Source organism: Petromyzon marinus, chromosome 40 (assembly GCF_048934315.1).
Source record: "Petromyzon marinus isolate PM22_M1 ecotype Great Lakes invasive population chromosome 40, UKy_Petmar_22M1.pri1.0, whole genome shotgun sequence".
In the NCBI taxonomy this organism is placed as follows: domain Eukaryota; kingdom Metazoa; phylum Chordata; class Hyperoartia; order Petromyzontiformes; family Petromyzontidae; genus Petromyzon; species Petromyzon marinus.
The window spans coordinates 8,423,906-8,451,109 of record NC_133706.1 but is presented as its reverse complement, the minus strand read 5'-3'; the positions used below and the strand labels follow the sequence as shown (position 1 = coordinate 8,451,109).

The window sequence follows — 27,204 nt, the reverse complement described above, 5'->3', positions numbered from 1 at the left end:
CAAATGCCCATTGAAACCCAAGAACCCACATGCCCATTGAAACCCAAGAACCCACATGCCCATTGAAACCCAAGAACCCACATGCCAGTTGAAACCCAAGAACCCACATGCCCATTGAAACCCAAGAACCCACGTGCCCATTGAAACCCAAGAACCCTGATCAAGCCCCCCCCCGCCTACCCCGCGCCACTTCACGAGGGCCCCCCCCGGCACGTGACGTCGCCCGTGGTGGTGACGTCACGGCGCGTCCGACATCTTCTCAGCGACGGCTCCTGTGACGGGCGAGTTGGGATCCGTTCCGTCGCTTTGGCCTCTTCCTTCCCCCTCGGCGGCGCGCGAGGACACACGACGACCATGTCGGACTTCGACAGTAACCCCTTCGCCGACCCAGAGGTCAACAGTCCTTTTCGGGTGCGTTCACGCGCAGTTTTGTTCGCGGTTGACTGGAGACTGCGGCTGGGGTGGTGGGTGAGGGGGGGGCGGTCAACGGTCTGGCCTAGTAGCCCTACCGGGTTTGAGACTTGTCAGCCGGCATGGACAACCAGGCCAGAAGACCCGTTTGCCCGGGTTAGTTACACAACGAGCGGCGAGCGAGATGACGCTTAATGGCTTAATTCTTTAACTAATTAGGTACGCCGGAGGTGATTACAGTACACGGGTAACCGCCTTGAGTGGTTTTAGTTGAGCTGCGAGGATCGTGAAATTCGGTACGCGCAGTGATGTGTGTGTGTGTATGCGCTGGGTACTGTGTCAGGCAGTCGGTGTTTGGTATTTATACCAGTACGCGTTAATGTGCTTCGCTTAATAGTCGTGGTGTTTATACATCAAGTGTGACTTACGCGCTGTATACTGATGCGGATGCTGAAGTAGTCTCTTTCAAGCTGTGTACCGCGGGGCCTGTGAATGTTTATATCCCACGCCATCACGGATACACAACTACACAGTGGCTTTGTCGTTAACGGCCACGATACCAATGATGTTCGCGTTGGATTTATACCGTGAACTGTGCCACGGAATAAGTTGGTGTTTATATAGTAGATATACCGACACATTTACGTACTGAAGTCTCTTGTGAACTATTTGTGAACTGGTTGACATTTGAATTGAGTTGTCGCACCAGCATATATAATAGCTTCGTGTAAACCGGGCAATAGGAGTTTAGTTCAAGCCATGTACATCCCGTGGTCTCCTCTTGCGAATGATATCAGCGGAGTTATTTATTTTAACCTGGAATTTAAAGGGATGTAGGTGAACAACGACTGGTCGTTAAATCTTAGAACAGCGGAATGCAGGAAGTGATGTTCACCTCGATTCGCGCTCACGTTAGCAGAGCGATCTGCTGCTGTGCAAAATGTCATCGAGTCATCGATGTTTATGTAGAATCGTATTGACAGGCGCACAATTGTCTGATCTTCTCTTGTGAATGGTGTAACAGCCATCGATGTTTGACAGATGTCAATTTGACAGCGTATCGACCGACTCAAGCCCAATTGAGCCCTACACTTCTGTTTTAAGGGTGACGCAACCGGCAGGTAACAGTGGCTGCAAAATATCTGGGAATCTGTAGTGGCACTTGCAGAGAGGCCATGTCCTCTGTTGTGGACTAACATCACGGATGGTCTCCTGTGGCCGCTTGTTTAAATTATTTTCCTTCCCCGTCAGCTCAAGAGTGACAATAGGACAGGATGAACGCCTTGTATTCTTGTATTTTACTCGCTGGTACGACTTGAGTTCACCTCGCAACCTTTTGGTCATTAATATTTTAACTGACATTACTTCCTTATGCAGCTGACGATTGGGTATTACCCTCACCCTGGTACACACTGACATGCTTGCTCTTGTGACTCATTCACATCAACTTTAGAACAGGTGAAGCACTTTGATCATGTTGATTATTTCGTCACCTTGAATTAATACTGACATAGATGCACAGTGCTCAGTTCTTCTGAATTGTGTCACGGAAGTCATGAACGGCCTGGGAATTATGCATTGATAGTAATCTGGGTCTTCAGATTACAGGATGTGTGCTGAATAGCGCAGTCACTGGGAGTCGAACTCAAGTGCCCAATTAAACTGGCCCAGTAGCTCTCAGCCGAGCCGTGTTGCTGTGCTTTTTCTATATATATAAAAGGGAAATTTGTGAATGTGTGTGTCTGTTCGAAATGTTTAGCATACTTCCCGACATGCTACAAACTTGAAATTTGCCATGTGGGTAGCTTCCAGACTGTACACACTGCAAAAAGTATAAAAATAGACTTTTGTGTTTTGGGGGGAGGGGTGCAATAATGCACATAATATATTTTGCACGGCAAGTGTGCGGTGACGTCACATCTTTGATGTCACCCGCATGCGGCAGCGTTACGCAGTGTGCCTGCTGACGTCACGCATCCCCCCCCACCACCCTCCGCGTAGGCCGTGTATCCCGCACGAATGCGCGGCACAGCTGTCTCGATGTTCTAAGTCAACGCGACTATTTTAAGCTCGCTCTTAAATATAAAGCAGAAAATACATCTGTTTGTGTGAAGCAGCAAAAACTCTCGAACGCTGAGCTCTGACGTCATGAAATTTGCACAGCTTATTCTGTCTGGAATTTCTAAGGGAACGCGACAATTTTCAGCTCGCCACGTCATTCCTTTGCCTAAATCGACCTCACGTATAAGTGGGTTAAGGTTGCATTTCCTTCAGTGAAAAACATCCCAGTTAGTTAAATTGATTTGTTCGGCTTTTTTCTTTCTTGCAAGCATCAATTTTTTTCAGGGTTTTTCAGTGAAATATAAGGGAATATGAAATTAATCCGAGACAAGATTCCAAGTCCCGGGCGAAACCGGGTAGTGAATCTAGGAAAGTATAACGTTAACCGTTTTATTTTAGAGATGCTCATGACTTTGGAGAGGCTATCATCAAGCAGTAGTTCAATCATGTATAATAATTCCTGTATGTGTATTGTTTTAGTTGCTTATTGAATCACCGGGAATGCGTTTGATCTCACCAGATTTTGGAAGCAAAGCGGTATTTAGCCTGGTTAGTGCGTGTAACCATCAGTGTGTACTAGTTGTGGGAGAGCGGTAGTGTAGCAATTAGCGCTGCGCTACGAACCTGACGACCCGAGTACAATTCCCTCTCACAGCCAACAGTGACGATTATCTGAACCGGTCTTGGACCTTCCCTATGTCGACTAAGCCTCAAATGAGTACCTGATGCGGTGCGTAAAAACATCGCCACTCGGGAGACAAGGGCGTGCTGCTGGCCACCCACCCCCTCGTGTGCCGTTCGGACCTTCATAGGTGCTCGCTAACAGCACTTGCCCCAACAGTCTGTTAAGGCTATACAAGGGGTCTTTTTCAGTTCCAGTTGCTGTAGGATTGGCTCTAGTTTGTTTTAATCTTTCTGTGCGGAGTCTGGTGTGGTCGCCATATGCGTGGGTACTCCAGTTTACTCCCACATAACAATTGCTTATCAACATAATTTGCCGAAAGTCCCATTGCATAAACCTCGTGAAAAACTAAACTATAGAACTGAACTGCTTTATGAATATAAATACTTCATATTCACCACTGTGTTGGCACTCAAACCGGCAATGGAATGGTTGCCACCGATGTTGGCAGCCCTGATGAGCCAGTGGTGGAAATTACCCTTCCTCGAGGTTTTGAGGCAGCCTCTTAATAAACTGACCACTTTTGGCTTCCCACTAGTGGTGTCTGTTTTGTCGTCCCCCAGAGGGATGAATGATTATTACGATAATGTCGACCCCCCGGCTGACATTTAATCTGGCAACCTTACATTTATTATCATACCAACATCAGTGAACCGACTATGTAGTTGAATTTCTGTAGGAATTGTGGAGACTGCAGAGGTATTTATTTATTGTTTATCTGCTGACATCTTTAAAATGCGTACCAGATGAGCCAATTGTTAATATTTTCGTGCATTGAAGCATGCTAATCGTTATCTTTTGGAACTTAAAAATATGTACGTACATACATGAATATTATAACTTCATTGCCAAAATTAATATTTTGGACAAACATTTCAGTGGAATAAAACAATACAATCTTTAAAAAAAACTCAATGAAACCTAAAAGGATTTTAAAGATAATTTAGTTTTATTAATTAAATTGTCGAACCTCTTATTAGCAGTGTTTTCACAGATCAGTGGAGTTATCCTATTCGTGGTAGGAGATGCATCCAGAAGAGGTCGCCACTGGTGCTAAGTCGATTATATTGGTCACATTTAGTTTTTCCAATCAGTGGAGTCGCGTGACGAAATCAACCTGTTCCCATTTTCTACAATCTAAAGTAGTCTCTGCAGGCACTACAATTATCCTCTTATCTGCGGGGATCCCTGAAAGTGGTAGCAATATCCTTCCATTAGCGTTCATCTGCTGGTGACCAAGCAGAGTTATTTTTTTTGGAAAAACCTGACCTAAGAAGATCCACCTATCGCGTGCATCCACCCCTTACATGTGTACGTGTGTCATTTGACCCCAGGACCCCGCCGTGACACAGGTGACGAGGCAGACCCAGCCCGCCCTCAACGACTACAACCCGTTTGGCGATGGCTCGAAGCCGGTGCGTGAGCTCTTGACACCCTTTGAGATCACCAGCCTGCTGAGAAATCCGATACCAATACAATGTTAATGAAGCTGATGATGGCGGCGGTAGTAGAAGGAGCTGTGTTGAATGTTTGAGAGTTTAGTCATTGTTTAGATGGGTAAGTAAGCAGTGTTAAGAGTCATGTATGAGGGTGCGAATGAGCAGGTGAGGTTGTTATTGTTCATTGATATTGTAATGTTTTTTGTGTTATGTTTTCGCTGCCTGGCTATGCATATTGTAAAACTCTTATCAGACAATATATTGGGTTTATTACAGTCTTGGTTTTATATATATATCATTTAATGTATGCATTTTGTAGCACTTATAAATTATTAGAATGTTCTTTGAATCACTGTATTAGGTTTATTATGATACTATTAAACTGCATTTCATGGTTGTATTGTTATTACTTTTATGCTGTAATATTAATATTTTATGTCAATAATGAACTAAAAATGCATATATTTGTATGCCAGTACAAAAAGGCCAGTCTCTGTGAGCGTACTCAACAGGGTGTTTAACTCCACTTTAAACAGACTGCATGCTTCACCAATTCATTAATCAACAACAACAACAACAGAATAACTTCGCGCAAGCTGCCCGTTTGAGCTGGGTTTTGCTGCGCCACCGTCTGTTCGAAACGTGATTGTGGCACGGTCCATTCGCAGGGCGCCTTGGTTGGAGCCACGCCTGCGGTGCTGCCCACCTCCCAACCGGCCGTCATGCAGCCCACGGAGGAGCCGCCCCCCTACACAGCCCAGGGCTCTGGAGGTTATGGCACACAGGTGTGACAACACTGTGTGACCTGGAATGTGAAATGATTCTGTAACTTTTGATTGAAAGCTTTCGTGACTGCAGGGATTCATATTCTTGGTCCTTTCGGTTAAGTCACGTATTATTTTATTGTTTCCCTTCTACGTGACTTTACCGAAAGAACCAGGAATATGATTCTGTGTAACTGTTTCAGGCATGCGTTTCTCCTCGTAATTTGTGGATTGGTCCTCCCATCGTGCCTTGGACATCACTTAATCGTACTGCATCTATAATTGCACACAGCCTTGTTTTGGGCCACCAACTCAAAGAGGCAGTATTGTAGCCACATTGTTCAAATGCTTTTATTTGTCCGACAGGGTTAGCATTTACCTATTATGTAAGTGGGTCGTGAGATCGTATCTGGCGAACAATTGAGGCTGCTTTAATGAAAAAAAAAGAATCAAGAGTTGCAGTCATTATGAGACCTTCTTTGCCAGTAACAAGATATAGTAATAGGTTTTACCCTTTTAACTGGCACAAACACTGACATCTTTATTCAAGGCATCATGTTTGCAATAACCACAACACAAGCAGTCAAAATGCAAACAAAAGAGACAACTCTGATAATAATATGCACTGTCCTTGAATTTGATTGGTCCACACCTGAGACGGCTTTTCTTAGAGCCTAGTCTCCACTGGTGTTGGACCAGAAGACGCCAAAAGGCGTCACACAACTCAGTCATGGCAAGAGCTCGCCGCTGTCATCGTTAACGTTACGCAGCTGCCCTGCGTAAACTTTAGTGCCCTGTGTAGTGGTGGTACATTTACAGGAAGCGATCGCCGTGGCCACAGAAAGCAAGGAGTGGAAGAAGTTTGTTCAGCCTCTTCATCAGTCGACTTGTAATGACTGATTAATGATTTCGATTTAAAGCTTTCGTGACCGCAGGGATTCATATTCTTGGTTCTTTCGGCAAAGTCACGTAGAAGGGAAATGATAAAATAAGAAAAAATACAGCTTTATTTTATTATTTTTATTATTTCCCTTCTACGTGACTTTACCGAAAGAACCAAGGAATATGATTAATGAGTAAGAGAAGAGTCGGTAGTGGTTCGGTGCGGTGACTGCGCCGGTACTTTGATGCCACAGGGACCTTCGGCATCGGCGGCGGCGGCACAGGCGGATCTGCTGCGGAGGCAGGAGGAGCTGGAGAAGAAGGCGGCGGAATTGGATCGACGCGAGCGTGAGATGCAGACACAGCCAGGAGCCGGTGAGCTGCTTGTCCCAGCAGCCCCCTTCCTGGCAGCTCGTGCAGCCAAACTAAAGGGGCGCCACGGTGGCGAGATGTTTACTACCTCGCTCGGTATATAGGAGGTCGTGGGTTCGATCCCGACCCCTGACGTCTGCTGTATATTTTGAGCTTGCCATGTTCACCTCGTGGTGGAGTGGATTTTTCTCTGGTTCCTCTGATTTTTCCCTCCACATTTAGGAACATGCATTTAGAGTATTTGGCTGCTGTACATTTTCACATGATAATCCGCATTTATTGAGATATCATTTGTGGCCAGGTCGCTTCTGTAAAAGAGCTGTATAGCTCGGTGGGCCTTACCTGGTAAAATAAAAAAAATGTTTAAATAGTTTAGTTTAAATATAACTGCTCTGGCACACAGCTGTACTCACACATTTGCACGGATACAGTCGTACTTATACATTGGCATGCAGTGACACAGTCACTGAAAAAGAGTTCCCCTGACACTCACACTCCCATATTAACAGATCCCATTACTTTGACACCAATCTTAACCCTCTGATCTTGAAACCAAATTCATTCACCCATATACCCCTCACCAAATACGTTCTCACCTAGGGTTTCTCAAATTCCCGTCCATGAAATCTGCTACAGTACACATGTTTTACTAGTCCTCAATAAAAAATCATTACGTGCTCCATACAGTTAATGATTTCTAAATGTCCCTCGTGATGTAGACAACACCGAGTCAAATTCAGATATGCGTGTGTATATATATATACCCCAATGTAGGAGGGTCCTGCATTGGGATGTTTGCTGTGTTGAAAGAAAATAGAGTACCCGGTGAGAGTCGCACGTGCGAGGGGATAACACGGGTCGGCATTGTGCGGCTCCGGAGCTTCACGTGGCTATTTAAGGACTGGTTCGAGACCCTTTTTATTAAGGACCACCACCATCTCGTATCCACGTGCATTGCGGCTCTTGAAATATTGAGTTTTCTTTTTTTCATCGAATTCTAACACGATGGCTCTTCTTGTTATTTTGGTTGCCGACCCCCTGGGATAATGCAACAGTACCATCTCCTGGCATTATGACACCTCCCCGCTCACCTCTGGCAATAACCCAGGTGCCTCAGCCTGCCCGTGAACCTTGAAGCGTTGTGAGCTGGCTGCCCCGCTGTGTGCCGTGTTCCACAGTGAAGAAGAACAACTGGCCCCCGCTGCCCACGCAGTGTCCTGTGGGGCCGTGCTTCTACCAGGACATTCCCGTCGAGATCCCGGTGGAGTTCCAGAAGACCGTGCGGATGCTCTACTACATGTGGATGTGTAGGTCTCCGCTCTGGCATTCACTTGCTCGCACCCTCCTTGAAAGAAGATCCGACCCAAAGAACACAGGGGTCTTACTTTATAGTGACGTGCACGGCTATGCATTGTTTTACTCTCCAGAAATTAAGTGATTTGTCCAGATTTTAGGGTCTCCTATGAAGAAGGGCCAATGCCTAAAACATTGGTTATTATATATTTTCCTTTTAAGGCCACAGTGTTATTGATTAATGTGTTGAGTTTTAGGGTCTCAAGATGGATTCAGGGAACAATAATTTGTTTAGTTTGTACTATGTCCTTGATATTGTCTTATTCTTTTTTTTATCACATTCTGCCTTTTTGTTCTATTAACCGAAATGAACATTAGTATTTTTTTATCATATATAATGTATTCATACATGCACGAGTCAAATATTGTCTTGTGAGTGAAATAAACATTTTTTTAAATTGATATATTAATGCATTTCTATTCATTGCATGCCAACTTAGTCCAACTTTATCCTAAAACTTAATTAAAAGGTGATTGTTTTACGCAAATAGAACAATCAATGTAGGTCAAACGAGACTGACAGTACCATTGATTCAGGACAAATGATGCAAAATTTCTAAATTTTAAAATCAAATCTTAACAAGGTAGGGGGGGATGAATCATGACATGCTTACTTACCAGCCCTATTTTCCATTTAACAATGCGTCAGTTCCGCAATGAAAAGTGATTCTTACGATAACCCGAATTATGCATGTAAGAATCAGTAATTTTTGGTTCGTTCACTTGAACCCTGCAGTCACAACAGGCGCTACATTGATCGAATTGTTAAAAATAAAATTGATTCTTTAATCGGTGGCCCGCAGCCCCTCCCCCCATCCTGATAATTCATTAAATTGTGGGTCGGGGTGAGAGGTGAATTGTTACGCTTCTAATATTAATCCAAAGGAGATTACCATGCATGGGGAAATGTTGTCAAACTTGGACCGAAAGCCACAAAAGCTACACATGTAACATTTATTAAAACAAGACATTCGTCTGTAACACTGTGGCGTTAAAACGATAAAGGTGTATAATAGGTTACATTTCGGGCACATAGGCTCGTGAAGAAGGGCTATTGCCTGAAACGTCACCTATTATAGGTAACTGATTATATATTTTCTATTTTTAAGGCAGTGTTATGGACGGATGTGAGGGTTTTTTGTATATTTGTGCTTGTGCACCATTGCCAATGCAGTATCACCAAATCTTTTGTTTAAATTCCAAATGTCAGCATGTTTAGACCACAGCAGTGCGTGGATAGGCGTTTTGTGAACGACATGGTCATTGGACACACGGCTATTTTCTTTCGAGTCCATCACCCTGCAAGGGAGAACCAAATCCTACCTGCGCTCAATATTAATCAGTGAAGTGGAGCAAATAAACTCCATTTCAGGGATTTCTGTATCCTTAAAGTAATTGGCTGCCAGTATTCAGCTGCCTGAGCACCATTGGAGTAAGTAATCAGTGACAGTTTACCCAAAGTCCCGTTTTATTCTTTTAGTAATTGAATATTTAAGCTGCCGTGTAAGTAGTGGTTGGTCATTAGCAAATTGGGGTGAAGTGGAGGTGCAGTTGTTGGTGCACTGTACGATGAATCCGGTCACCCGAGTTTGATTCCCTGCCACAGCTGTCACCGCTGGCAAGTGATATCTAAATTTATTCTGGAATACCCCCTTCTTTGACACGCACTGGTCATTGTGGTGAAGTATGGTCAAACAACCCCCATAAGCAAGGAATCCTTCAAGAGTGAAATAGGCAAAAGGCTTATAAATGGAACTAAACGACAAACTATTTAAATATATACGAAATTTTTCAATCCGTTCATAATTATCGTCGTCATTACTCTGGGGTTGCTTAAAATGATTACCACTTTGTGAAGCTGTACTGCTCATTGGTATCATCAAGATTGATTGTCTTTATATAGAGAGTGTTCCCCGTCGTAGAAATGTGGAATAATCACTCGTGGTTCATGCTTACAATTGAGACCATTGTTATTTGATGACAGTTGTACTAGGCATGTCAGGATACCAATTATAGAATTGATTCGTGACTCAATCCGCAAATTGATTTCTGTCTGTTTGAAATTAGGTGTTGACAATTCATGAACATTTATTTTAAGCAATATTTTCTTAAATGTATAAACGAGAAGCAATTCCGTCGGAGATGGTCAATATGAGACAAAAAGGAATTGATTCTTGCAAATAATCACTGCCCCGAAGGGTGACAATTCATTAAATTGCTGGAGAGGCACGTTATTACGTGCCGAATACGCACGCTGCAGTGCGATTATCATCGCTAGCTCATGAGTTAATTGGGCTGTTTATAAAAGAACCCACAAACAACGCAAACGTACTGTGCGCACGCTTGCATATCGTTCTTACCCGCCCCTACTGAACATCTACGAAAAATAGCTGTATAGCTCATTGGATTCCTGCAGTTTGAATACATATTTTGATTCTGGTTCTGAAGTCCATGCAGTCACGCTGTTCCTGAACCTGCTGGGCTGCTTGGCGTGGTTCTGCGTGAACACGGCGCGTGGCATCGACTTTGGCATGGCCATCCTCTGGTTCCTGCTCTTCACGCCGTGCTCCTTTGTGTGCTGGTTCCGGCCGGTCTACAAGGCATTCAGGTCGGTACCCGCACCACGTTTTTGGGGGGTGGTAAGCCTTCCTTAAGAGTCTCCAGATTCCCAGTTTTTTTTTATAATTGTTTCGCTTAACTCAGAATTATTTTTGTTAGTGAAGTAACATGACTTATTATATTCTTAGCTCTTTCGGTAAAGTCACGTTGAAGGGAAACAATAACGTGACTTTACCGAAAGATAACAATAACGTGACTTTACCGAAAGAGCTAAGAATATGAATTGCTGCAGTCACGAAAGCTTTAAATCAAAATTTATTACTTATTATTTTACTATGTAAGGCTCACTGAGCTATACAGCTCTTTTTTAGAAGGGACCTGTCCACAAATGGTAGCTCAACGAAGTGGCTTATCACGTGGAACTTTATTGCAGCCAGATACTCTAAACGCGTGTTTATAAAACTGGTTGTTTCAGTGATGTTTCTAAATGTGATTATCTGACCTAATTTGTGTCTCAAGACCCTCTATCACCTGATATAACCAAATAAATGAAATTGTCACGTGTACAAGTGTTTAAACACGCCAATTACCAATTTTTCTTCAGCTCACCGTATGTTGAATAATAATCACAACCATTTTATCAACTAATATCTTTGGTTTTCTTGAAATTATGCCAAGCCACTTGAGCAGAAAATTAAGAAATTCAGAATAAAATCCAGCAAATCATAATAGCTACGACAAGCCAACGAGTTACATGAACCTAACTCTCATTCTTGCTGCTGGGCATTTGTTCCTTTGTGAACACATTCAAGTTTCGACAATTCACTTGGCAAAATGATTTGGCTTATGCTTCATGACCAGTAAGGAACACATTGTACGTGCTGAGACGTGTTTCCAGTCGACGATTTTAACAATGTTATGTTTGTTTTCACCTCCCCTTCCAGGAGTGACAGCTCCTTCAACTTCTTCCTCTTCTTCTTCATCTTCTTCTGCCAGTTTGTGGTGCACGTGATGCAGTCCATCGGCATCCCGGGCTGGGGAAACTGGTACGTGCCTGGGTGGCTTTCTCCCTGTTCCCGGCGCCTGGCAAATTGTGGTGTTGTGCCGCCTAACGCCGGATTATTGAACTTCCTGGTGAATCCCAAAGTTCGGCGTCTGCTGTTAAAATTAATACGAAAGGAGGGCGTACATTCCCAAAAAAACTGCTCCTGTTTTGCCATTGCAATGTAAGGCTCCGTTTCCCACATTGACTGACGCAGGCTTTCATCTTAATTCATGACAAAGAACGGTTGAGCGGTAACGCAGTTGTTTGCTTACTGCACTGTGAACTCAACGACCTGAGCTCAATCTCTGGCCACACCTAACATCAGTGGTGAGTGAATATCGGAACCGGTCCTGGGCCAGGCGACCGCCTTAACCAACCGGCGCGTGTTATCTATAAACATGGATTGTTTGGTGCAGCGGTTAGTACACGATGTGATGAACCCAGTAACCTGAATTAGATTTCTGGCCGCTACGAACATCAGTGGCGCATTATATATGAATCCATCCCTGAGCTGAACCCCTTTTACCAAGCCATGCTGACCAGCATGGTGAAGTATGGTCAAGCAACTTCCAATGGTGGCATCGGGTGGCCTTCATGCACCAGTGGATTTACAGGAGCTGTAAAAATGATAAAATACTTAAACGTGGTCATCGTGATTTTCCAAATGACGCACTTATGGACGAGTCTCTCACATGGCCCATGTGGTTTATATGCGGCTGCTGTGTTAACTCGTGCTGTGGTTGGAACTTAGAGGGTACCACGCACACTCCGTTGGGCTCACGCTCACACACTGTTGCACGTCGCCGTGTCATTCACAGCGGTTGGATCGCGTCTCTGGAGGCGCTGAACCACAGCATCGGTGTCGGCATCATCCTCATGTTGCTGGCCGCCTTCTTCACCGGGTCGGCTGTGCTCTCCGTGGTCATGCTCAAGAAGGTGGGCGCCCGTGCAGACAGCCCTATGGGCTTGGCTTGTTGGGATAATCATAAATTATAATTATTCTCTATATTTCCAGATGAAAGCTTCACCCAGTCAGAAGTCTTCCAGGAGAGTCATACATTTGGATATTTGACCAATTCCTTTACAAGATAGTACAACGTGTATTTATGTGTCGGCTCATTTCACCTGCATCTTAAGACGATGGTATAGACACTGGGCATATATAATTTTCAGGCTGTCAGGGTGATTTACTTTCAGGCTCATAATAATAAGAACTTAATATGCATATTTGATGTTTGGTCTGCCAGCCTGTCCATCTGGTGGCTTGCGATTGGCTTTCATTGTTTGTCACACGTTACTGTCTCCAGTGTCCAAAAAAGCTGAAGGCAGTGGCGATGAGCTCCCCTAAAATATTTTTGGAGAATATAGTCCCGAAAATGGATTACGTTTTGTGAATATTAACCAAATTATTCTCTTGATTTAAATGAGCACTTTGGCAATCTAAGCTAAACGTTTAGTTCATAGCAGGACAGGATTATGATCTTGCCCCAGGTCCTGGCCCCAGTTGCGAAAGGCATGAATTGGCTGAGATTTAGCCCATATCTTGAGCGGTCATATGGATGGGACCCGCTATAAAAGCCAAACGTGAAATTGAGCATAAAGTGGTAATGGGGAAAGCTGTTGTGAGTGTAGAGCCCAACTCCTATGCTCATCAACTATCCATCTGGCACTAGCCTTACTCCTGACCATGACTCACCATGCATGTCCCCCAGCCTTTACCACTGTTCAATTTTCAACTCTTTTCCACTATGATCGAATGCATTTATGCTTTAGCTCTGGCCACCTGCCTGTCTGTATTGGGAGCAGGGGGAGGGGGTGCATGATGACTCTTGAAAAGATGATCTGGGAAACATAACTTTAGGATAAAAAGTGGTATTGGTAATTGGGACCCAAAACTTATAAAACCAAATCCGTGGTCGTAGGGACCCACCTTGTTGTCCCGGGCCTGGCTGGCCAAAAATGCGTCAACCTCAGCAGAGCTGCTGTCCAATTCCCGGCGTCTCAACCATGGGCTGCTCTTCAATTTCTTAAAATATTTCACCTGGAAAATCCCCTGAAATGGAACATCTCGTTTGCCAAGGTGTTCGTGGTGTCGATTGACACATGCGTGGCAAACAAGTGATATTATACGCATGCTGCGCGCTTGCCCGCGAGCATTAACGTTATTCTCGCGAATGGTCCACGCGTCATTTTTTCTTCTTTTGGCTTTGGCATTTTGCCCTCTGACAGTGCCTGCGTGCCCTGCCCCTGTCGCCCGTGCCGTAGGTGCACTCGCTGTACCGACAGACGGGCGCCAGCTTCGAGAAGGCGCAGCAGGAATTCGCCACGGGCGTCATGTCCAACCGAACGGTGCAGAACGCGGCCGCGACGGCGGCTACCAGCGCTGCAAGGAACACGTTCACCCCTAACTGAACGGGCACCTTGCAGGCGCCTCTCAATGCCTGTCCATCTATCTGTCAGTTCGTCTGTCCACCCATCACACAGCCATGCAGCCCATGCCCCCCGCCTGCCTGCCCTGCGCTGTACTCCTTTACAACTACACACCCCCCCCCTCTCTTCCGACGCTTCGCAGTGGACAAGTTTTGCACCGGTTTATAATGCTGCGTCGTGCGGTTTTAGAGCGCGGGTGTAAATACCACCCAGTTATTTCCGAACGTGGTCATGCAGGGGATTGTGGGAGGATACCGGTGATGCAAGGAGCGTATTTAGCACGCTCGCAGATGCCACGTATTTTCCGATACTTGGTGCACGATTCCCTGCACATTCTTTGCCGATGCCCCCTGTATAGTGTCTTTCTTTGGCATAATGACTTGGTTTGAATGCCTTTATTGCCTCTTGGTAACAACCTGCAGCCACATTGAAGCCCTTTAAATATCACTTAAATTCGATGCAGAGGTGGCATGGCACTTGCTGCATCTTTTTATCCCGGGAATCCCAACTTGAAATCCTATTCCACATTGATAGGACTTGAAATGATCAGTTTTGGACCCCTCCAATGTCTGTTCAGCCTCAAATAAGTACACAATGTTGCAAGCACTTCTGGGAAATGAATACACTATTGAGTGTTACCAGACCACAAAGCAAATGCTATTGAGCAGCATTTGTAAGCATGGACGGGCTAAGGTACGATGAATATTGGTGTAAATTTACATTTACGGTGGTCACTCACAATTCTTGTTTTTGTCATTGTCTCTTAACCCTTTCCCATTTCGATGACGTACATGTACTGATGACGTACATGTACTGATGAACTACATGTACTGATGACGTACATCTACGACATGAGTTTTTTTTTGCGATTCCGTTCCGATGACGTTCGCGACGAGCACGTCATCGGAGCGGAATCGGAAGTAGAAGGCCAATGCGGGAGGGCTTGTGGCACAGTTTGGTGCCAGCTGTCAGTGCGGTTATGCCGCTACAGTTCTCTGCGGTGAGCGTGTTGTCTTTAAAAACAGCGGCGCTACGCCTCTCTAATTAAAATTAACGCTGACCGCTTGCACGTTCCGAGATTCAGCGGTGCGGACGTCTCGGGATGGGAAAGAGTTAATCCTGAGCAAGGTTGGACCGTCAGGTCACCCACATTCCAAAAATTGTCAGCTTTTAGTGACTTGCATCGCTCAGCTGTGCATCACTTAACAGCTCAAGAAAGCAGTGTGGGTGGCCCGTCAGCAGGTGGCAGCCAGGTCTTCTGAAGTCTGCTAAGGTAAAATGTTCCCTTTGTTTTTCAACAAAGGGAACATGAGGGCAAGCGTGTGCGGTTGTTGTGCGAACTGCTTCCAGACTTGGGGTTGAGTTTAACAAGACGTGGCAATGCGATTTTTGTTTTCTGCATGTTGTGTTGGTTTTTCTTTTCTTCTTCTTGTCTTCGTCGTCTTCTTCCTATTACGCCACCCATTCCCCCCCCCCCCCCCCCCCCCCGCGAAGTTGGCCGCAGTAGCAGCCGATTCTGCGTTTTAATGTTTTTGTGTCGATCTGTAAACACGTGCAATGGAGTGCGAGTGCCTGCGTCCTTGCGCGCGTAGCGTGATCCATACACAGCGCACGCGCGCTGCATTGGCGGAGTCACGTCGCATGGAGGCCGGCAACCTCAAGCCCTCTCGGTTTCTCCGTAAAACTTCCCGAGTCACAGCCCCCGGCCTTCTGATTAGAAGCTGCTTACGTATTTTAGGGAATTATTCTGCGATTGCTTTCTCACTATTCGAAGTGCTTTTGTTTGTTTGTCGTTTCCTTCCCCTGTTTTGATTACGTAAATATGTACGCGTATTTTAGAGGTTTTTAACATTCTCTTGTGTACGGGGACGCGTGTGTCCCAAAGAGTTTGTTTCGCGTGGTCACCCCGGCCAGAGCGGCGGTGCGAGTGATCAGCAAGGGGGGGGTTGGGGTGGGGGGGGGAGAGGAAACGATGACGTTCGCGACGTCATAGAATGTAATCCGGAATGTAATTTGTGTACTGCAATTCACTACCTTGCTTATCTGCAGTAGAGTTAATTGATTGCGTAACAGATTACTCCGGTTGCAACACGATTAATGATTGGTGATGGACGCCCTAGTCTCCAGTCTATTTGGTCATCGTTTACTGGTTTCGGTGTCATTAGCATTCTGTAAGTGAGTTACAATTTAAAATAGACTCTCTTGACCTCTGTCTACCTGTACCCATCTCGCAGTGCACTGTCCACACTTGTTGGTATGATTACAGCGGTAGTTTGTTCCTTATTGCAATTATTTATACTGTTTTGAAGCTACTAAAAACTGTAAACACACTAAGGTTGATGTGGCTGTAGGAATTCATGGCGTCCCAAACTCGGAGCCATTCGTGATGAAGGCACGGAGACGAGAAAAGAAGCAAGACCTCGATGTCATTCCTCCTGCCTTGTTTCAGAAAAACCGTAGCGGTATTAATGAGTCTCGTGCAAAAACGAAACAAGGGAAGCCCCTTTTTTCTTTCAAAGGTCAGGACCCAATACAACGAATTAAAATGTAGAGCTGCTCACTCATATCTGAACCACAACCGATCCATGAAAGTAAATAGTGTTAAAGTCAAGTAATTGATTTTATGTATGTATAGGCACACACACACATATACGTGTTTAAGGTTATTAAATATGTCGGTGAGAGAGTAAAAATTACTATTGTACTTTAGTGACTTTATATTTCACCCAGCCCGTGGCTACGAAAGTCCCCCATTCCATTGAGCCCAGGGTGGTGGGTGCTCACTCGTGTTGGTGCAGTGGTGGTGGGGGGGGAGGGTGCGGTGCGGTGCGGTGCGCTGCCGGGTCTCTGGACACGACACCGCTGCCTCCTGTGCGCTTTAAACATCGCGGTAGCATGAAGCCACCCTGCAGGGCACGGTTCGCGTCGAAACATGTCATCGCGTCGCCAAGCCGCGTCCCCGACAGCCGCGTCGTGACCGGCAGACCGATTGCCCTGCATGCAAGAATAAAATGTCGTGTTGCCCGTTTGTCAAATGACCTCATTGCCGTCGGTGTAATATTTTGGCACCCCTCCTTGACTTCGTGGTTTTTCCAGTGAGTAGAGTGGGAGTGTGGGGGGGGGGGGGGGGCCCGGATGATGTCACTTCCTCCTCTGTTCACAAGTGAATCCTGCACATGGGAAGCCATTCCAGAGAAGGTGGTCGTGTGGAAACGAGGTCTTATGGCGTGCGTACGTCTTTGGACAGCATGCTCCGTGTTTCATCTGACGTGCTGTTCATGCTGCCGGTCCACGGTGCTCTTGGTTTCTGCTCGAGAGTTTTTGCCCGATGCGTTTCCGTCGGACCCGTTGCCGGTGGGGGAAAGCAATTTTAGAATACCTAAGTTATTTTCCAAATTGTCGAGTGGGATGTAAATGGGTTGCAACTCTATCATTAGGTGTGTTTTTCTTTTTTGTTTTGTCTTTTTTTTTTTTCCCCCATTAGGTCCATGGTCGTTTACATTGAGTGAGGCACTAGATAGAGTTACACGGTGGACCGTTATAATGCATGGGCGACTTGTAGCCATGAATGTCGCAACTTTGCAAAAATCTCGGCAGCGATCGAAGTGAGTGCAAATCTTAAATTTCAACAAAACGCGCGCACAACCGTTTGGCGGGACAAGCCGTGCACGTTCCGACACTCGGCTGGGATACGGCGTCCACTGCGCACGCCTTGTGGCCCAGAACCAACTGGTTTTTTTTTGAAGGCCTAACCTGGTGCTGTTTTGCATGGGCTAACTTGCTATGTACGCAAGGGGGATGGAGTTGTCCGCATGCAAATTGAGCGACAATTTAGCATCGCTCAAGCATCCTGACGTGGCCAAAGGTTCGATTGTGCGGGGTTGGGGTGGATTCGGGTGGCCCATTCTCACCACTGCCTTTCTTTCCCCACGCGTTCCAACCTAGAGTGCCAGATTAGCCCCCCCACCTCCCACACCATATAGTTTTCACGCGTGCAAAGTTACGTTTTGATTTTGTTCACCTCCACAACGTCCTCCCTGTGGAATTTGGAAAGGCTGCGTGTTCAAGAATGCACTCTTAAATGTCTCACTGGAGGCGATGTCCTGTACTGTGATGTTTTGCAAAAGTGGGCGACATCATTGGATTAAAGCATAAAATTATTGATCCGAAGGCTGCGTGTGCCGCACGTGACCCTCTTTTCTGTGTTTCTCCGTTCGTGTCCTCGTGCCCAGTTCCTTTTGATCTTATCAAACTCGCGCCGCCACTCGGGGGCCGGTCTGCCCGTCTCCACCTAATCCACAGGATCGTGCTCCACCACAGCACGAGGAGTTCACAGTTTTGCCGTTCATCTGCGCTGTTTACGGCGGCGGTATCCATCCTCTCCTGCGCATCTAGCCAGTTCGCGGCTCACATTGGAAAAAATACTTTGGCCGCGTTCAATGCACACTCATCTCTTGCACTGAGGCCACTTCAGCCTCAAAAAGGGCCCTCGTGCGTATTTTAAGAAAAGGATCAAGGGTAGCAGTGGCGTGACAACAATAATAATCATTGCACTGGGTGGGGTGGGGTGGTGGCGCAGTGGTTAGCGACGGTGGCACGGATGACATTACTGGCGGGTGATATCTGAACCGGTTCTGGGCCATCAACACGCACACTGGCCACCTTGATAAAGTATGATCACACATCTTCTTTGGTTCTTTCGGTAAAGTCACGTAGAATGAGAATAAAATAATGAAATAAAACAATAAAATTCTCACGACGTTTCGGCCACAACACAAGTAGCCTTCTTCAGGTGAAGGAACAAAACTGTCGGGACGACAGAGCTTTAAATCGAAATGTGATCACACAGCCCATGTTGGAAATGACGTTGGAAGACCTTCATGCTGCAGTAGATTGATTATGCCGCTGTTGATTATTTAGTGTTGACTATTTTCAGTCTTGGGTCATGTTACAACAGCGAAGACGGAAACCTGGGGCAAGGGGAACCTAGGACCGCCGGGAGACGCGAGAAGCGTATTACGTGAATTACTGAGCGAGCCAAGACACGTGGTGGTGGTGGTGGGGGGGAGCGTTGCGTTGCACATCTGGAAAATAAATTAGGGAGCTGGGTGAGATTCTGCAGCATTGTGGAACAACCGAGTGACAATCGGTGACGGCCAAGACAACAAATCCCTCCTGATGGGGAAAGTCATGGGAAGACAGCTTGGGGTTTTATCGAAGTAAATAGTGTAACACGTAGGCTTTCGCGATCAATTCTGGCCGTCGCTTGATTATGCTGGTTGTAATTGCCGGCGAAACGTCGTGCTCAAAATGTTATTGTTGTGGGTTCATTCTCCAACACACCGGTGTGCTGAACTAATAACGAATTGCCATGTTTTGTTTACGTGACAACCCCCACTAATTTGTTGTGGCGGGTTTAACGACACTTTCACGCGTTCTCACCCAACAAAACATCTTATGGAGTAGCCAATAATTACGTCCCATCAACTCCTCGCTCCCTACGTGTTGCTTCCACCTTGCTGTCCTATTGAGTACGGCGAAGAGGTTCATAAACTGCATCCTCCGCCTGGGTAGGGTTTTCCAAATGTATTTCAGCCTTGGTCGATATGAATATTTTCGAGACCTCTGTCAAGCCACCACTGGATGGAGGTATCGCCAAGCCTTGTTAGTTATCGATGTGGGGGGTGCTGTTCGACTATACTTCACACTGGTGAGTGCAAGTTGTTGAAAGGGGCAAGCCCCCAGGACTGGTGCAGACATCGCTCTCAACTGATCTTTGCCTGGAGTATAAAACCTCACCCCATGCGTGCTGCAGCTACGTTATCAATTACATAATAAAGCATGTTACATAAAACAATCATATTTAGGAATTGGCAAGCCCATCACGGCTGTCGATTCATTGAAATGGGAACGCCAGCCTATCACAGCGCAACGATTCGTGACTTCCCCTTTGTCATCGGCTACTTGCAATGCAAAAAAACAAACCCCTCGTGGTTACCAAGGCTCTCTCAGTTCCCGGGTGTCCTCTCGAGCTGCCAGCATGATGCCAATGAGGTTCAAGGACTCTTTCTGGGTAAGTGTCGACACCGACCCCCTTCACTGACACTTGCCATCAGTTTGTCAAAGAGCAAAAAAAAATCTCTCGGGGCATTTCAAAATTTGTTACGGATAATAATATAGACATTTCTCGTGAACCCATGTAAAGATAATTTAAAGGTAAGTGTCTCTCAGCCCGCATCTTATCATAAGCGGTTGGCCTACATTAAACCCTTCGCTTATGTTTCATCATCAGTATCATCATCAGCCGGTTTCTGTCCACTGCTGGATGAAGGCCTCCCCGCGCCCATCGCCGCAGGTGCTCGACGGATTGTGAAATCGTAGGATCGTGAGAGATGGCGACGGCTTGGGAAGCTTTTCATTCAGCAGTGGATTGATCATGGCTGTTGCTATTTGTGGGTTTTGCCAGCATAATTTTTGGTTTTATCCATAAGAGAGGTTTTTTTGGGTTAGATCGCGTAAATATAAATGTGTCGTTAAACCCGCCACCACCCGACACAGCCAACTAGTAAGGTCTGTCACGTAACCAAAACGTGCCAATTAGTTACTAGATCAGCACACCGGAGTGTTGGAGATTAAACCCACAACAACATTTACAATTCGAGTACCGTGACATTTCACTGGTAATTACGACAACCAACATCATCAGGCGGCACCCAGAATTGTGGAGACGTCCTCCTTTTTTCGGTCTTATATTTACGCGATCTAACCCAAAAAAAACCCCTCTTATGGATAATATTGGTCGCGAAAGCCACCTCCTAACACTACGTGTTAAATATTGGCTTTAGTGACGGACATTTACAAAAAGTTCCAGAAAAAAATGGGTTGCTGAAATGACAGAATCAGAATGTGTATTTATACTGGAGGAACCCGATGAGCTATGAAGCTCTTTTTCACAGATGTTCAGTATTTTCACAGATGTCACGTTGGGATTCAGCGTGCTTTAAACTCTCTCGCTGCACACCTTGCTAGACGTTGGTTTAAAAACTAAAACAGACGTTTTCAAATGGTTTGTCCCCCATCAGGCCCTCAAAATGTTTTTTTCATTACCAGTTTTGTAAACCTAGACCTGCCTACATATGCAGATACATAAACCCTCACGGCTGGCTTCATGTATTTGAATCACCTAACTTATAGCGGAACTTATGGAGTTACAGCCCTGCTCTAATTTGCAGTTGTCAATCCCCTGCTAGATGAAGCTCCGACCTGCATTTATAGCTACATCGTTTTTAATCTCCATTTTTATACCGTCTGTGTTTTTAGGAATTTTGTTCAGGTGTATTTAAGATGAAATACTGCAATGTTATGCTGTCCAAGTCTTCATTAGTAATAACAGTACACTTTATATACCTCCTTTAAGTGAGACCCCAGTATTTACAGATATATAATGTAAACACAAGAGGAACTTAGCTTATCCACTTGACTCGTGTTACTAAAATACTGATGTGTTGTAGTGTAATTGCCGCACTTACTGCACTCACCGCTACGAACGTATGCATATTAGAGCAGTCTTAGAGAAAATATATGCAGCACGGCACTGGTTGTAATATTGGTGCCGGTGGTGATGGCAGGGTCGTGGTTCGCACGCTGCGCTACGAACCCGGCGACCCGAGTTCGATTCCCGCTCACGGCTAACACAAGTGACGATTATCTAAATCGGTCCTGGGCCTCCCCTAGGTCGACTCAGCTGCGAATGAGTACCTGGTGCGGTGTGTACACATCGCCACTGGGGAGACAAAGGCGGCCGGGCGTGGTTTTGGCCAGCCACCCCCTCGTGTGCCGTGCCGGCCTTCATAGGTGCTCGCTAACAGCACTTGCCCCAACAGTCTGTTACAGGCTATACGGGGGATCTTTGTCTTTTGGGTGGTTGCAGTGCTTGGTGCTGGCATCCGTAGTGCCGGTTGACCTTGAGGTTGTAAACCTGGTTCCGCTGTTGCTGGTAGTGCTCATTCTTTTGTAATGACGACTTGATACACTTTCCTGAGATGGTTTCTTTTATTGACGACACGTTCACTTGAACAGGCGGAGAGCCCCACTGCGACAGCTCCGAGTCTCCCGCGCATTTCCCTTATATACCGAGGCCACGCCCCCTTTCCTGAACCTTCTCGCTGGTTCGAGACGCTTGCTCCACCAGCAGACTCCACCGTCCTCTTCCGCCACCTGGCCACGCTCCTATTCTCGACCATTCCCGCAGCCACCAGTCCATTCGTACTGCAGGCTGACTCCCCTGACATTATCTCCCGTGGCCACTAGTCCACTCGCACCGTAGGGTGACTCCCCTGTCATTACCTCCCGTGGCCACTAGGCCACTCACACCATAGGTTTGACTCTACTGTCATTACACTATCGCTGCCTGTGCTGCTGCTGCTGATGATGATGATGGTGCATGACGCAGTGCGCCGACTTCACGAGCACCGTGGGTTACGATGTCCTCGTCGCCCGACTCACGGATGGACGCAAAATGTGCAAAGACGTGGAGGATCTCATCAAAAGCAGGTGACGCAGAGAGGTGGCCATGTGGACTCAGCGGGATGCACAGCGCTCGTCCAGGGCTTCCGAGTGCCACGGTTCAAATCGGTGGTGGGAAGTGTGGGCACTCGTGCAAGAAATTCAATTATTTGGCTGCTGTGAATGGCGAGATGTTAGCCACATCGCCTGGTATACATGAGATCGTGGTTTCGATCCCAACGCTGGCGCCTGTATATTTAAAGTGTGCATGTCTCTCTCACCGTGGTGGCGTGGATTTTGTTCCGGATCTTCCTTCTACATTTTTAATTGACATGAGTTCAGAGCATTTGGCTGCTATGAATTTCCACACGATGAGCCACTTCGTTGAGCTGTCATTTGTGGCCAGGTCACTTCCGAAAGAGGATAGCTCAGTGGGCTTTGCTCGGTAAAATAAAACAGAAGTTTACTCTTAATTGATTTTATTGTAGTGAGTTGAATACATTTCCTGTACCTCGCACCCCCTATAGTTTTGTTGCATTGTTGTGAGCAAAGTTGTCACGTTCTTACCCGCCCCTACTGGAACCCTGTGAAAAAGAGCTTCACAGCTCATCGGATCTCTCCATGATTAATAAAGATTCGGATTCTCAAAATAAATGTGGCCTCCTGTCCAATTTCCCCGTATTTCATAGACCAGAGCCGAGCTGCGCCTTTGTGGTCTCTGAATTCTGATGGAGTTGCACTGCCCACACACTCGATGGCTACATCACTGAGTGGAATGTGTGGGTTTTTAGCCTCTCGTGATTAAACTGCTCGGGTATAGCGAGCTAACGGTCTCAGCCCAGAATGTATGATCATCAAAATAAGGGAGAGTGCAGCATTCCCTTGGTGTTTTAAATAAGTGATTTAAAGGGATCTCAGTAGTAGTTCTGCGATGTCTTTCTCACGGGCCGTTCTCGGACCCAGGGCAATGCGCAGCTCTGCTAGCATTCCGCATTCCGAAAAGAACCCTTCATCGCATGACGTGATGTCGGGCGCACAATTCGAATTCATCTCGCAAAAAAAACGACAAAAATCTGGTAGTTAACTAACCGTTATGCACATGTAGCCATCAAAACTTGTCATGCGGTTGCCTACGTTGGGAAACCCGTTTCCATCAATTTTGTAAACTTAAATTCCAATTCTTCTTTGGTTCTTTCGGTAAAGTCACGTAGAATGAGAATAAAATAAATAAATTGATAAAATAAAATAACACAATAATATTCTCACAATATTCTACGTGACTTTACCGAAAGAACCAAAGAAGATGAATCATTGCAGTCACGAAAGCTTTAAATCGAAATTTAAATTCCAATTAATTTGCATTCGGTAGCAAATACGGTTGCCGAAATAATCCATGAGGTCGAACTCATCACACAAAGTGCTTGCCACAATTGAACCACAACACCTTGTACATCTCAAGGAGCATGAACCATCATCACGCGACGCTCCGATGATCCTCGCAGCGGCTTTTAGCGCAGCCATCGAGCAAAGACGGTGGCCATCGCATCGCGCGCTTTCAGAGCCGCTTCTGCGGCCGTCTGGAACGCTCTTCCTTTCTGCATTAGGAAGCCACTGGAGCTATGCACTTTTTAATCTAGATGGAAAACTCATTTCTTTAGAACCGCTGGTGTTTAGTTTGTTGTCCTTCCCCCCCCCCCCCCGCACCTCCGATTAGCGCGGTTGGCTACGTGCGGTGCGAAAGAAGTTCAACGTGCATTCGTACAAGTCAACAATTCTAAAATATTCTTTAGTCCTATCATATTTGTGAGATTTTCACAACAGCAAAAACGTACGCGAATTACCCCTTTCTCCATTGGGCTTGCTTGCAGTCGTTTTTTTTTTAAATCCAAAATGCATTTTCTAGTGGAAAACAAGAACCTCTCTGTACGCTGGGAAGGAGGCCTTGTTGAGAGGCCGGCTGATTGATTCATTGTCTCCCTTGTGTGTGCGCCCATCGACTGCCCGCCAGAGCAAACCTGGAGGATCGCTACGGAAAGGATCTGATTAATCTGGCTCGTAAAGCTGGAGGGAACACGGAGCTTAAGTGAGTGACCTCCGGCTCCCCAATACGCACGTTGCGTGCCGTTTTACTCTTTTTCGTTTTCATCAGAGCGTCGTGCGCGCAAAATTGCATCTCAGAATCGCCGAGGAGCAGCAGACTCGCCGGAAAGCAGCCAGGCAGCGAGCCGTGTGTCAGCGTTTGCCCAAGTTCTGCGGGCCTCTATACATTAAGATGTTTTCAGCCATTTAATGCGGGTTTTATATACTCATTTAGTAGACTGCTGTGTGTATGTGTGCGTCGTTATTGCAGCAGCAATGAATTTGGTGGGAAACTGAGTAGGCCGGCGATGTTATGGAAATGCTCGGGTGAGTTAATGCTGATTTTGTTTTGTGTGTTTGCCATATCTTTTCCGTATCACAGTGCTCTGCGAAAGTCCTTTGACACCATGAAACAACGTGAGTATGAGTGTTGTGTTGGGTGAGTATGTGAATGAGCAAGTGAGTGAATGAGTGTGAGAGCGACTTGACTGAGCATGTGGTTGAGTGATCAAGCGAACAGGCTGTTGATTAAGTGGTTCACCAAGTGAATGATTATGCAGGTGAGTGCATGAGTGAATGATCAAGTGAGTGAGTGAGCAGGTCAGTGTGAGAATATTTGGCAAAGTGCGTAGATGAGTGTGATCGAGTAGGTGAATGAGTAAATCGTTGAGTAAGTGGGTGACTGAGCGAGCAAAATGGTTAAGTGTGAGTTGGTGAGTAAGTGAGTGAGTGAACAGCAAGCGAGTGGCTGAGTGAGTGGGCGAGCGAGTGGGCGCGCAAGTGGGTGAGTAAGTGTGAGTGGGTGAGTGAGTGAGTAAGTTAGTGAGTGAACAGCAAGTGAGTGGCTGAGTGATTGAATGATTGAGCGGCGAGTGAGCAAGTGCCGATATCAGGACGCCACTGGAGCTTTGCACTTTTAAATCTGGATTGAAAACTCGCTTCTTTAGAGCTGCTTGCTGTGTTTAGTTTGTTGTCCTTCCCCCCGCACCTCCGATTATCACGGTTGACTACGTACGGTGCGATAGAAGTCCAACATACATGCAAGCGCGTTTGGCGAGTCGAATTGAGCAAAACGTCACCCTTTGTGGTCAGCGCCCCTTGCCAATGGAATGCCGGCGGTCTTGAGTCAGCAAACCTCGTGGCCTGCCGCCGCTTCTTGTGAACAGAAAATAAAAAAAAGAAGTGCCGAACCAACACGACAGCCCCGACGAAGATTTGCAGAAGTGACCTTTTTCCTGTTGAGGAACCCGAGAGGACAGCTTGCGCACGCCTTGTTTGGCGAAATCAAGTTCCTGGTAGGGGTGGATGGCCGGGGTGGGTGGGTGGGGAGGGGAGATTGCGTTGCAAAAGCGCGTTCGCTCTCCGGCCACTATCCGCTGAACAGACGCCGTGGTCCTCTGCAGCACGGCACATTTGCTCCTCCCGTGTGTGTTGCCAATGCGGTGGTGTGCACGCTTTCGGGAAGTGGTTGCTCCGCAAGTTGGGTTCGAGATAACGCAGCAGCAAGCGTCCGTGCCACGCTGTAACGGGGCAAAGAGTTGAGGCTTTCGTACAAAATAAATAAATACATAGAACGGAACTACTGCTCGAAGGAAGTCGTCAGCACTTAGACTGCCGGTCGCGTGCGCAGATGATGGTAGGAGTTTTGTGGAACGATAGGGCAAGGGACTCGGGACTTCGTCGTAGAATATGGCAGGAACGCGCCACACACGTTATCTGGATGAGGAGGTTGCAGTGCCGGATTTATCCCAGTAGCAAAAGTGGCTACACACACACGTGTGGCCACACACACACACGTGTGGCCACACACACACACGTGTGGCCACACACACACACGTGTGGCCACACACACAACAACAACAACCGCCATTCGCCACTAAGTGGCGGTGACGTCACCACGACGCTTGTGCCAGGCTATGTGCACCCTGAGGCCACGTGAAGTGTCGAACGCCCGCTGGCAGGTGGTCACGGGGCAGACCCAGGTGCCACGGGTCGACTGACTGAGATGACTGGCTGATGCACCACCTGTGCCCCCTACTGTGCCAACCTGCTGTGCTTTAGCCACCCGGCGCTCCGCTCGCTGTTGTGAGCGTCGCTCCTCCGCCCTCCGTTGTTGTTGGAGGGCGACTGCCTCCAACTGCCCAGTAGCATCCTTCACGAGCCTCCTCCACAGAGGCTGATCTTGACACCGCTGGTACCAGTCATCGGCAAGTCCACTCAGCTCCACGTCCGCCTGTACCACAACACTCCATCTCCTCTCTAGCCCGTGCCGCGCCCGCTTAGCCCCCTCAATCCGGCCAAACAAAAGCTGTTTCGGCATGCGGTGGCTGGGCATGCAGGCTACATGACCCAGCCATCGCAGCCTTGCCTGCCGGAGGAGCTCACCGATGGGACCCTGCCCAGATCTTTCAAGGATTTGTGAGCTCCTCACACAATCCAGTCTGGTTAAACCCAGGATGGATCGTAGGCAGGCCAGCCTAAATGTTTCTAACCGGCGAAGATGTTCCATTAGGGGGGTCCACGTTTCGCAAGCGTAGAGAAGGGAGGGAATGACCGTGGCCGAGAAGACCTGAAGCTTAGTGCGGAGCGACAGACCAGGTAGCTTCCACACAGCGTTACGCA

The 27,204-nt window shown here is 46.8% G+C and overlaps 2 protein-coding genes across 6 annotated transcripts in view; both read left to right on the top strand.

Moving 5' to 3' along the window:
• Positions 1–220: 220 nt before the first annotated feature.
• LOC116950819 (secretory carrier-associated membrane protein 1-like) lies at positions 221–18,168 on the top strand. Its single transcript, XM_032968904.2, has 9 exons — positions 221–411; positions 4,489–4,569; positions 5,262–5,378; positions 6,494–6,614; positions 7,790–7,918; positions 10,413–10,572; positions 11,468–11,569; positions 12,387–12,504; positions 13,834–18,168. The coding sequence occupies exons 1-9, from the start codon at positions 355–357 to the stop codon at positions 13,978–13,980; spliced, it is 1,032 nt and encodes a 343-aa protein (XP_032824795.1). The 5' UTR covers positions 221–354; the 3' UTR covers positions 13,981–18,168.
• A 146-nt stretch (positions 18,169–18,314) lies between these two features.
• PSTPIP1 (proline-serine-threonine phosphatase interacting protein 1) overlaps positions 18,315–27,204 on the top strand; it is a 41,004-nt gene continuing 32,114 nt past the window's right edge. For all 5 annotated transcript variants that reach the window (XR_012946471.1, XM_076073078.1, XM_032968903.2 and 2 more), the window contains exons 1-4: positions 18,315–20,071; positions 22,451–22,551; positions 24,512–24,586; positions 24,965–24,999. Coding sequence is in view for 4 of the 5 variants with exons in the window: in XM_076073078.1 (XP_075929193.1) it covers positions 20,039–20,071; positions 22,451–22,551; positions 24,512–24,586; positions 24,965–24,999 (244 nt within the window). In the remaining variant the exon portion in view is untranslated. The remainder of the gene's footprint in view (positions 20,072–22,450; positions 22,552–24,511; positions 24,587–24,964; positions 25,000–27,204) is intronic.